This window comes from Chrysemys picta, chromosome 4 (assembly GCF_011386835.1).
Source record: "Chrysemys picta bellii isolate R12L10 chromosome 4, ASM1138683v2, whole genome shotgun sequence".
NCBI lineage: Eukaryota > Metazoa > Chordata > Testudines > Emydidae > Chrysemys > Chrysemys picta.
Window position 1 is genome coordinate 140,023,193 of NC_088794.1, and position 12,494 is coordinate 140,035,686.

The following is a 12,494-nucleotide window of genomic DNA, read 5'->3' on the forward strand; positions in this document are numbered from 1 at the left end:
GTTGTTGCCTACATGCACACAGAACACTATATTCTCTCCAGTTCTAGCTACAAATTCTGTTTGCCAAGGACTTAAGATCTGCTACAGTCATCCAAAAGGCATGATGCTGTGTTTTTTCTCAGTTTGCTTACAACACACTTTGTTCTCTGGGTATACATTATGAAATAATTCCCTAGCACCATTACCTCTTTCTAAATCCCTCTAATTTCTTATTGTTTCCTTACAGCATCCAGTGACACGAATCAACTGATTCCCTATTCTTATCACAGTTCCCATTTACATTACTCCATCCTTCATCAGATCAATAAGTATTGTATTTGGAACTGGTTCTTATACCTCAGAAACAAGCAACGTTTTGCTCTTAGTGACCTTGCCCCTCTCTCTTTCCCCTTCCTACTTGTATCCAGGCATCCTTTTGTCCAAGAGTCTTGCCATTAGGACATTTCAACATGGTAACCTCAGTAAAGGACTTATTGATAAGTCTCACTGTCCCCAGTCTACTGAGCTGGCCCTTGAGATTTCAAATTCAGGTCTATCAGTTATTTGAGATTCAGCCAGCTGGAATGAATGAATGAAGCTCCTCATTAGGGAATGAATACATCTGAAGCAAGGTGTGTAGCACAACCTGCATTCTGTTGTCACTAAAATGAAACCAAGACCACTTTCTCACCAGCAATTAAAACACTTGCCAAACCCCCCCCCCCCCAAATAACTCTGTGATCAAAACCCTGTCTCTTGATATTAGTACTCTCAGACAATTCAGAAATGGGTTCTTTTGGTGAACCTCAGGACACTCTTATGCTGCTTATGAGACTCGTTTTTGGAATAATGAAGGAGGGGAAGTTTCCTGACTTAAGATGGACTCAAAATAGAAATTTACCAGGAAATTGCTACAGTTAGAATTGTCCATTGCCTGTGACTACCAGTACGTAGCAGACTAAAGTCTATTTGCTATTCCATTTAGTTTTTATACTGCATCAGTCATAATGGTATCTGAGAGCTCCAGTTCCCATGGCAAATTTCCTAAATACGGCATCCAATCATTTGCTGCTCACTTACCATTCACTAGGTCCTGTGTATTTAAATTTCTGTGAGTTTGTATAATTATCACCTCAACAGTACAATCGATTCGCCCGCGTGCTCCAAATCTTTCCAGACAATCTGTATCAACAACATTAGAGTTACAGTATTTGTTTTAATTACGTTGAGAGACAAACACTTAACACAGAGTGTTTCAGATTGCAACATGCTCAGTAATAATGAGCCTTTAAAAAGGCTAAAGTGAATACAATGAAAAATGAGAATTTGAAATATATCCTAAATTTTTTACTCTTTTATAACTGATTGTTTACTTTTCCTTCAGAGAGACATTAAAAAGAAAATCTAAAGGCAGTGATTGTACAAGTCCTGCTGTGAATAGTCCTGGTTCAAAAAGAGATGCACACTTCTGTGCAGTCTGCAGTGATTATGCTTCAGGATATCACTATGGCGTTTGGTCTTGTGAAGGATGTAAAGCATTCTTTAAAAGAAGTATCCAAGGTAGGAAAAATAGTTTTGGAAGCCTTTGCTTCAAAAGGTGGTGTCTTTTATGATCATATACATAAGTTGCAATTAGTGTACAGTAGTATAACATGATTTGAATACTTCATCTTATGGTCGTTTGTTTGTTGGCATTGGGAAGGGAATGGACACTTGATCTCTTTAGGGAAGGATACAAAATATGTTGCCATTTAAAACCCTGGAGCAGACATATCAGAGAAATGGCACCTCAGACTCTTACAGATTACTTTGCCTTCAGAAATGCAAAGTTGGTGTAATAATTGTGGCTGATAAAAGGTAGAGATAGTGGGTATAGGGTGGAAGGATAAAAAATAACTAAAAGTTTCACTGATATAAATAATTTAACTCTGAAGAACCTCACTCATACTAGGTAAAATCTAAAAGTTATTTTCATGGAGTCACATTGCAGCTCTTCTTAACTAGGATCAAGATAAACCTCACCTTCTAATCTTTGAAAGCCTTACTGCAAAGTTTTAGTTCTCAAATACTGGAACTCAATGCAAACCCACTGATGACTGTAGGTACATAATGTATTCTCTCCTTGCCTACTGTTACAATCTGTGGGGTGAAATAGTGGCTTCTGCATCCTTTGGTTGGGGCTTTGGCCCACTGGACACCAGTAAGCTTCAATAACCTCTCCCTTGGCCTGCTCAGAGTCTTCTCTGTGCTCTTTTAATTAGATCTAGGCCAGACTCTCACCCTGTAATATCTGGGGTATGAAAAGGCAGGCCTCAGTAGTTTCTCTGCTCATACTTCTCTTCCCCTTTTGCAATGGTATTTAGTGATGTGGAAGTACTTGCATGAGTCCTGTGTAACAGGGTAAATTTCACCCACTGAATAGCAATTTGTACAAAAGTGGTTTGCCTTTTCAAGATAGCATGCAACATAACAATGACTGTCAAATCTGCATGTAGTGTGAAATCAGGAAAATCAAACCTAAAATAATAAATGAGACTTTTGTGTACATATTCAGTAAATTGGTCTTGTAGTATTATGTCCAGGAAAAATGTTAACCTGATTATATGCTTTGCTCACCTACACTTTAGCATTGAACAGTATACGTGTTTTAGTTCATTGAACATTTTAATTCACCTAGGCAGATAACATTTGGTCTTAATCCAGAGGTTCTATAAATAAAAAAATGGCCTTCACTACACAAAACACATTTTACACTCTGCATCCAAGCTAGTTCAGGTTGTTGCTTAACTTCCCCACCCCAAAATCCTGAAGTTTCCTTTAGGCTACCTAGCTGACTTTGTGGGAGCTGTATTAAATAAAGTTATCCCTTTTGACAATCACCATAATACTTTGCAATAGCCAATGTGAATTAAATTATCTGTAGTTCTTACTATTTTTTTTTAGTATTTAAATGCCTCTACCTACTGCATAAAATACTGTGGGATTACAGTTATTTTCTGAAGTACAGTTACACACTGATTTATTGTAACTACAATCAAACTTGAAGTAAAAGCACTGTATTCAAAAATTAAAACTATGATTTCTTCATGAGAATCTTTATGATTTGAGTAATTGTCAAGTTTTTACAAAGCAAATAGTGAAAACATAATTTTACTAGACACAGAGAAAGAAGAAGGTTGTTACCTACCTGGATCCCAATGCTTACTCGAAGAAAAATTCTTATTGAGGTCAATGGGATCTGAACACAGCAAGTTCCTTACAGTTTAGTCAATCTGAGGATGGCTTAATGTGCACTGTAGCACTTCCCCTTTAGGGGATTCTAGGGACATCAGCAGTTAGTTAGTCCCAGGCAAAATGGATTGATTTGAACTCTGCTGCCAGTAAGCCAGAGATGGCAGGCAGAAGATGCCTGAGCAGGATGGATCCCCCAGTATTTAAAGGCTTTGGGGGCAAAATTTTAACTTGTTACCATGGCAGTTGGTACAAAGTATGAACCCCTCTTACACGAGAGAAGAATCATGGGGAAAACCCTGATCACCACGCTAAGGGATGTACATAGCTATGCTGGCATCGCCCTCTAGTGTAGACGCAGCCAACACCAACAGGAGTTCCTACCCTGTTGGTGTAGGAACACCATCTCTTTGATCAACATTAGCTTTGCCAACAGAAGCACTCTTTCATCAACATAGCTGCATCTACACTGAGGGGTTTTGTAGGCATAACTATGACAGTCAGGGATGTGGTTTCTTCACACCCTGATTGATGCATATATGCTGATATAACTGTTCAATGTTGACCAAGCCTGAGTTTTCCTTCCCTCAGATCAGTGGAGGCTGATTTGACCCTAAGCAATTTGAGAAATCCCTTAACTCTTTTGTTATCATGTTGTACTGCACAGATGGAAATTAGTATCTTTTGCCCTGAGCAACATTAATTTGCTTGCTATCAGATATTTGTAGTATCTTATGGTCCAGTTCTGCTTCCACTGAAGTCAGTGGGAGTTTTGCAACATAATTTTGTTTTTCTTTGGGAGCATATGTTAGTATTGCGGCTTTGGCTTGAGGCCTTTCACTTTTCTTCATAATATACCTTCTGTTCTGGTGTTGACAGATCTTTACAATTGTACAGTTTTGTATTGTTAGTTGGCACAGCAGCATGCCAGATAGGAGAGTTATGTTCTTTATGGGCAAGGAAACAAAAACAAAACCCCTGGTACTTCCCTGTTGAACTCTCAGTCTATATGGAGTTTATAGTTGTAGTAGATTAGGGGTGGATGCCACAAAAGGCAAATCATTTTAAGGTTTTAGCTTGCACAGAAAATGTGGAGGAAGTTTTTTAAAAGTAAATTTCAACATTATTTGGCACCTCTGACCCTCAATTAGAAAAGTGGTGCTCAGGAATATCTACAGTTCAGCTAAATGTCTCTTTAGCTGACCAGTTTTAGGGCTAAATTCTGTCTGCATAGGAGTCAATGGCAGTTATGTATGCATGCAACTGAGGGTAGAAGTTGTTCCATTAAAGAATATGGGGCCTATGTTCTCCTTCCTTACACAATACAAAGGGGAGAAAAGCAGTAGGAATTAAGGCAAAAAAATGCCCTAAATCTGCAGAATAGATGGAGTGACTTTATCACAGTGTCAGTAGACTTGCGCCCCCCCCCCCACTCCCAAGCCTGCAGATAGTCCTTCATACCTATTCAGTATGTGAATGATTCCTTAAAGATTATTATTATTATTATTATTTTTTTTAAGTGGAGCAGTGATAGATGAATGGTTAAAACTACAAACTAGTCACTCTTTGTGGCATGCTTTCTCCATCCTCATGCACATTTCTAAGTAGAAATCCGAATGGGAATTAATGTTACTAAAAGAAGTTATAACCCTCTATGTGACTCCTAACACACACTTGCTGTGTGAGCCTCCAATGGCAGCATGACTTCTGAAGGGGAGAGAGGGTTTTTTTTTTCCCTCTTTAATTTCAGATTGTTTATTTTGCATTTGAAAGGACTTGGTATGTAATCAATTTCACTGATTCCTCTGTATAGTCAGATTCATATAAACAACAGGGGAAGCTCTCTATCATATCTTAACAGGAAAAAGAAAAGAATTTAAAACAGAAAACGTGATTTGTAAAACCACAAAAATTGAACAGTATTGAAACTATTTTAAAATAATTTTTAAACAGACAATATTTCAGGTTGACTATCTCTTTAAATACTATTGGTGAGGTTTATGCCTCTGCTTCAGGCCTTTTGTGCCAGGTAAAGTGGTTCTAAAAGCTCTGATTCTGACCAAGAGAGAATTGTTCTGGTGTGGGCACTGCAGAAGACAGCCGTATGCTGTCCACGTACCCCTTTTTCAAGACATTTAGCAAAGCAGGTATGAATAGCATGTTGGGGTAGAGATGGGGTGGAAGAGAAACGTTAGGAGCTGAAACTGCAGCATGTAGTGCAGAGGAGACTATGGGCAGCACAATTTCGCATATGCAGGAAGCTACAGACTGCTGTAACTTAGACTGTCTCTCAGGATTGTCTAAATTTCAGGAGTTGCTCTGGACCTGTGTTCCCTCTAAGCTGTGCAGTTGGGCGGCCGCCAAAGAGTGATTAAAGTGCTTCGCACTTGATTAGGAGAGCCGTGCACATCTGGCTGTGTGTGTTCAGGTGCCACCCCTGCTTTGCAGCCATATTGTTCCTGGGATACTTCTTCTGGCTTTGCAGAGTGGGGAGGCAGGGAAGAAGGGAGGTGCTGATGTCAGGGTGTCCCCCTTCTCCTGCCCCCCACATCTTCACAGAGCAGGGGAGAGGGGATAGCCTGGCTCAGGACTCAGAGCAGGAGAGAGCTGCCTTCCAGGTGAATGAGTGAGTGCCTTAAAGAGACGGTGCACAGTCTCTGAGACTTCCCCAGCAGCCAGCTCTCTCTCTCCTCTCCCCTCCCCCCTGCCCATGTACCCCATCTCTGCGGGGGGAGGGGGAAAGACAGGGTTCAGAACAGCAGGAGAGCTTTCAGTGAGTGCCTTAAAGAGAGAGTGCGTGGCATCTCTCAGAAACTTCCCCAGCAGCCAGCACACATACTATTTCTGTGTCTCGCACACATGCTCTCTCACTCACTCACTTTCACACTCACCTCCCAACACATACAAGTATTATTTTTGTTGTTACTTCTTGGTATTTCCTTCTGCAATGCACATATATTCTTTGTAATTTTATTCTTTCAAAGTGCTGTTATTTTAGTTTTTTGACTGGTCTATGCATTTCGTCATTTTTATTTCTCTCGTACATTTACATTTAATTATTTGAGTAGTGAGTTCTAAAATGCCTAACCTGTCCTGGCTGGAGTATCCCTATGGTAACTTTTTAAAAATATATATTATATCTAGGTTTTTTGTTTCTACTGATGGTGCACATCTGGACATACCTCGGTGCACATGACAAAATTTATTCCACACATTGATTGGAAAAAATTAGAGGGAACATTGCTCTGGACCCTGGTGCAACCTAAAATCAGGAGGCAACAAAGGTGGCATAAAGCCACCTTATAACCCTTTTGCCCAGGTTGAACTGCTTTTTTGTCAGTCACACCTGCCAGTAAGACATTAGACAAACTGTAACCTGATGTTTTTTAAGCACTGTAGGTTGAAAAATTCAAGGTTGGAAAATATTTTAATTTTACAAGAAAATGTTCACAGTAGCTCAGTTAAAATAGTTACCCTTGGGAAAAGAACTCCTGAACTGCTTGTTCATGAACCAAGAACATAAAATCTTCTGTTATTTTTTGATGGATCTATTAATTTTACAGCAATTAAAAATATAATTCCTCTCCCCCCCCCAAATATATGAGAGAAGACTGATAAAAAACTGTAACTGATAGAGAATATTTTGCATCCATGGCTAATTTCTGCAAGGGAAATGTACAGTATTTTACGGGAAGTGACTTGGTTGTATTTAATTAATAAAATAATAGTCTACTCCAGTACACTAGTGAAACCCCTTAGGCAAAATTCTCTGCTGCTGAAACTCCACTGAAACAAGTGGCATTGTGCCAGCAAAACATGCACTGATAATGAAAATCTGCTTTATAGAATACCTAGAATCAGAATGTTTGAGGTTTCATACAGCATGGAAATTAGGCACTTTGGGTAAAATTTCCAAAAGCATTTACGTCCAATTTTCAAAAGTGACTTAGACACTTAGGAGCCTACGTCCCATTGATTTTTCTAAGACTTAAGAGCTGAAGTGACGTAGGCACTTTTGAAAAAATTACTCTTTGGTCCTGATTCAGGTAAGTACTTAACACATTAAGTAGAAACACATGCTTAATTTTCATTGATGTAAAAGCTTAAGTTTTTTCCAGAATCAGTGGCCATATTTATTGCATTCTATAATGATGTTGAATACCTTTGCTTTGTATATATTTTGCTCTAACAGTAGTATTCAGCATTATTTCAGCTACAAAATGTTTTTCAAGTTACCTAACAGAAGAAATTTAACATATTGCTTGAGATTTAAATTTTTTTTCTTTATATCCTGTTGCAGGACACAATGATTACATCTGTCCAGCTACCAATCAATGCACAATAGATAAAAATAGGCGTAAAAGCTGTCAGGCATGTAGACTACGGAAATGCTGTGAAGTAGGAATGATGAAATGTGGTGAGTTTTTATCCCCTTGTCTTTTCTATACAACTTCTAAGTTATGCTTAGGTCTAAAAAAAGGCATGGCAGGTAACTAAAGTAAGACTTAAATTTACACGTAGGAGGGAAATCACTGATTTTCAGGAGAAAGAGTCACTCCAGTTAGTATTCATTTTGAGAAGAAAAATAGTAGGAAGCATTAAGGCTCCAGTCCTGCAACGTGTAGCATGCAGGAAGACTGCTTTACTTTTGCAGACGCAACCTGAAGGCAGTTCACCTGGATGTTACACCTTGCAGGATTAGGTCCTAAGGCAATGTCTATGTGACAGGTTGGATCACAGAACCCCCCTTGGGAGCTGCCACCTGATGTGCCAAGACTACTTCTGCCCCTGCTTTCCTGCCCTGTCAGCTTTGGACTTCAGTGCCCTGCCTGGTTTGAGCCAGACTCGCTAGCCTGCTGCAAACCCAGCCCCAGGTCTGAATCACATCCCCTAACAGCTATAGGCTTACCTGAAAGCAGGTTACAGAAGTGTTCTTGTCTTTAACACTCAGATGCCCAACTCCCAATGGGGTCTAAACCCAAATAAATCCATTTTACCCTGTATAAAGCTTATACAGGGTAAACTCGTAAATTGTTTGCCCTCTATAACACTGATAGAGAGAGATGCACAGCTGTTTGCCCACCCAGTTATTGACACATACACCTCTACCCCGATATAACGCTGTCCTCGGGAACAAAAAAAAATCCTACTGCGTTAGAGGTGAAACCACGTTATATCGAACTTGCTTTGATCCACCGAAGTGCACAGCCCCGCCCCCCCCGTCCCCTCCGAGCACTGCTTTACCACGTTCTATCCGAATTCGTGTTACATCGGGGTAGAGGTATACTCTGAGTTAATTAATAAGTAAAAAGTGATTTTATTAAATACAGAAAGTAGGATTTAAGTGGTTCCAAGTAGTAACAGAAAGAACAAAGTGAATTACCAAATAAAACAAAACATGCAAATCTATGTCTAATCAAACTGAATACAGATAACCTCACCCATAGAGATGCTTCAGTAAGTTTTTTTCCTCAGACTGGACACCTTCCAGGCCTGGGCACAATTCTTTCCCCTGGTACAGCTCTTGTTCCAGCTCAGGTGGTAGCTAGGAGATTCTTCATGATGGCTCTCCCTCTTTGTTCTGTTCCACCCCTTTATATATCTTTTGCATAAGGCGGGAATCCTTTGTCCCTCTGGGTTCCTACCCCTCCTCACTGGAAAAGCACCAGGTTAAAGATGGATTCCAGTTCAGGTGACATGATCACATATTACTGTAAGACCCCAAGCCTTCATTCCTCCCAGCCTGACTCACAGGAATGCTTGCCTGCAAATAGAGCCATCCAGTCAATTGTCCTGGTTGTTGGGAGCCATCAAGATTCCAACCCACCATTAATTGCCCACTCTTTGCATAATTACAATAGGCCCTCAGAGTTATATTTCATATTTCTAGTTTTAGATAATAGTGATACATTTATAGAAATAGGATGAACACACTCAGTAGATTAAAAGCTTTGTAATGATACCTTACAAGAGACCTTTTGCATGAAGCATATTCCAGTTACATTAGCATATTTTCATAAAATCATATAGAGTGCAATGTCACAGTCTACACTTAAAAGCTTACAAAGACACAGTTGTGGTGATAGAACTGTGCCACTGTAAGAGTGCTCATGTAGCTGTGTTGTGCCGATGGGAGAGAGCTGTCTCCTCAACATCATAAAACCAGCTCAATGAGCAATAATATCTATGTTGGCAGGAGAGCATCTCCTTCTGACACAGCACTGTACACACAAGCGGTTATGTCAGCAAAGTAATGCACATTGGAAAAAATCTGAACTATACATACAAAATAATGGGATCTAAATTAGTTGTTACTAGTTAAGAAAGATTTTAGAGTCATTGTGGATAGTTCTCTGAAAACATCTGCTCAGTGTGCAGCGACCATCAAAAAAGCTAACAATATTAGGAACCATTAGGAAGGGAGAGGTAATAAAACAGGTTCAGAGAAGGGCAACATAAATGAGTAGGGGTATGGAACCACACAAGGAAAGATTAAAAGAGACACTGTTCATCTTAGAAAAGAGATGACTAAGAGGGGTATGATAGAGATCTATAAAATCACTATTCACTTTCTCTCATGCCATTCATGAACTGTTGCTGCCTATGTGAAGGGGTAAATAAGTTTAACACAAACATAAGGAAGTACTTCTTCGCACAGCACACGATCAATATGTGGAACTCATTGCCCAGGGGATATTGCGAAGTCCAAAAGTATAACTGGTCTCAAAAAAGAATTAAGTAAGTTCATGTAGGATATGTTCATCAATGGCTGTTAGCCAAGATGATGCCTCATGCTCCAGGTGTCCCTAACCCTCCCAACTGCCAGAAGTAGGGACTGGATGACGGGAGATGGATCACTCAAAATTACCCTGTTCTGTTCATTTCCTCTGAAGCATCTGGCAATGGCCACTGTCGGAGACAGGATACTGGCCTAGATCAACCATTGCTGATTGTCTAAGCTGAGGGAAATATAAAATGTAAATAATGATAATAGGGTAGTTGCTTTAATCTGGTTCTCCTGAAGTAAGCCCCCCAATCCTGCAAATGTGTGCATATCTTAACTTTATGTACTGGGTAACATGTTCAGACGTGTCTGCCCCATTTTCAGAATTGATTTAGACACTTAGGGTGCAATTCACAAAGGGGGTTTAGGTGTCCAGTGGCCAAAACTCAATATTTAGCTGTCACTGACATTCACAAACCCATGCTCAGTTGCTGCCTAACTCTGTAGGCACTTAAAATCCCTAGGCACCTAAGTTTCCACCATTAAAGTCCCCAGACACCTAAATTTCATCAGCTGGGCATGTGCACAACCGCCAAAGTCCTGTCACTGCCCAGTGCTTGGCACCTATGGGTATGTCTGCACTTTGAACTGGGGGTGTGATTCCCAACTCGAGGAGGTGCATGAGCAGTGCAAGTGGCAGGAGGGGCTAACTGCCTCCAGCGTAAGCCCATCAAAGACACTAAGTACATACTTGGGGCAGCTAGGCCCTCCCACCGCTCACACTGCTGGGCTGCAATCTCCTTTGAGAGTGCTAGCCCAATGACAGCTAGCATTAATGTGGATCCTCGAGTTGGCAATCAAACCCTCAGCTTGATTTACCCTAATTTAAACCTAAGCCCCACTGGGATTCATAAACTAGACCTTTCCCCGCCTATCGTGCCCTTGAGGGAGGAGGATGAGCGGTGTTCCTTTTTATGAACTTTTGCCCAATGGATAGAGCACTCACTCAGGATATGGGAGGCTTGGATTCAGTTCCCACCTTGATGAGGGATTAGAACCTCGCACATCCCATTGGCTATAGAGTCACTTGCTTGTGGAACCAGTGAATATTTAATTTATACAGTAGAAGAACTCCAACAGTAGAGATGGAGAGAGACCTGACCCACAAAACCCTGTAGACAGGACACTCTCTTGGGAGGTGGGAGACCCAAGTTCAAATCCTTACTCCACATCTGGTAGAGGGGGGAATTGACCCCTTGTCTCCCACATCCTGGCTAAGTACTCTAACCACTAGGCTAAAGAGTCACAAGGTGTCTCTTGTTTCAGAGGATTAGTCGTGTTAGTCTGTTCAATTCAATCAAGGTGGAAGCGGCCTATTCCCAACAGTTGACAAGAAGGGGTGAATATCAGAGGGAAAATTACTTTTTGTAGTGACCCAGCCACTCCCAGTCTTTATTCAGGCATAATTTGATGGTGTCAAGTTTGCAAATTAATTCCAGTTCTGCAGTTTCTCGTTGAAGTCTGTTTTTGAAGTTTTTTTTGTTGAAGAATGGCCGACTAAAAAGTAATTTTCCCTCTGTTGATATTCACACTTTCTTGTCAACTGTTGGGAATGGGCGGCATCCACCTTGATTGAGCTGTCCTCGTTAGCACTGACCCTCCACTTGGTAAGGCAACTCCCATCTTTTCATGTGCTGTAATATCTAAACTGCCTACTGTATTTTTCACTCCATGCATCTGATGAAGTGGGGAAGTGGGTTTTAGCCCACGAAAGCTTATGCCCAAACAAATGTGTTGGTCTCTAAGGTGCCACAAGCTCTCATGAATCTCACCCTTAGGTCCAGATCATTAGGTGACTTAAATAACTTTAAAATTCTGGTCTTTAGGAGCCTAACTCCCATTGACTTTCACTGAGTCTTAGGTGCCTAAATGCCTAATTTCATTTTGAAAATGCAATTTAGGGTCCTAAGTCACTTAGCCACTTCTGCAAATTTTACTCACTGAGTAGTCAGTGACTTTGATGGGACTATTCACAATCCATAAAGTTAAGCAAGTGTAAGTCTTTGCAGGAATGGGACCTAAATGAGCTGCAGTATCTGAGTTTCAAAAATTGCAGGAGAATGGTTTTTAAAAGTGACCAAAAAGTGTTCTAATTGTGCTGAAAAAAAAAATCTCTAAAACACTTCTTTAAGTTCTCTGGGCAGAGACTATTTTGTTTTGTGTTTGTACAGTGCCTAGCACAATGGGGTGTTGATACATGACTGGGCATGATAGTAATTACTACTACTGCTGATCTAAATCTTGGATTGACACTGCTCATTTATCTTCCTAAATTTATAGAACTGGAATTTTTACTGTTTTCTCCCAAATATACTCATGTTCTAATAACATTCAATGTAGACTAAAACTGCTCCTTAAAAATGCTTAAATATGAGAATTTTAAAGACAAATAAATATCAGTGTTTTTTAAAATAGTTACATTGAAATCAGATCAGTTTCCTCAAATGAAATTCATGAGAACTCTGTCTAGTTCAGTTTTTTGGAAAATTCATAGATTCTA

The 12,494-nt window shown here is 40.2% G+C and overlaps 1 protein-coding gene across 1 annotated transcript in view; it reads left to right on the forward strand.

The window, feature by feature from the left end:
* The window catches only part of ESR2 (estrogen receptor 2), a 70,655-nt gene that overhangs the window by 4,236 nt on the left and 53,925 nt on the right, over nt 1–12,494 (forward strand). Inside the window, exons 2-3 of the mRNA XM_005285890.5 lie at nt 1,364–1,539; nt 7,511–7,627. Coding sequence (XP_005285947.2) covers nt 1,364–1,539; nt 7,511–7,627 — 293 coding nt within the window. The remainder of the gene's footprint in view (nt 1–1,363; nt 1,540–7,510; nt 7,628–12,494) is intronic.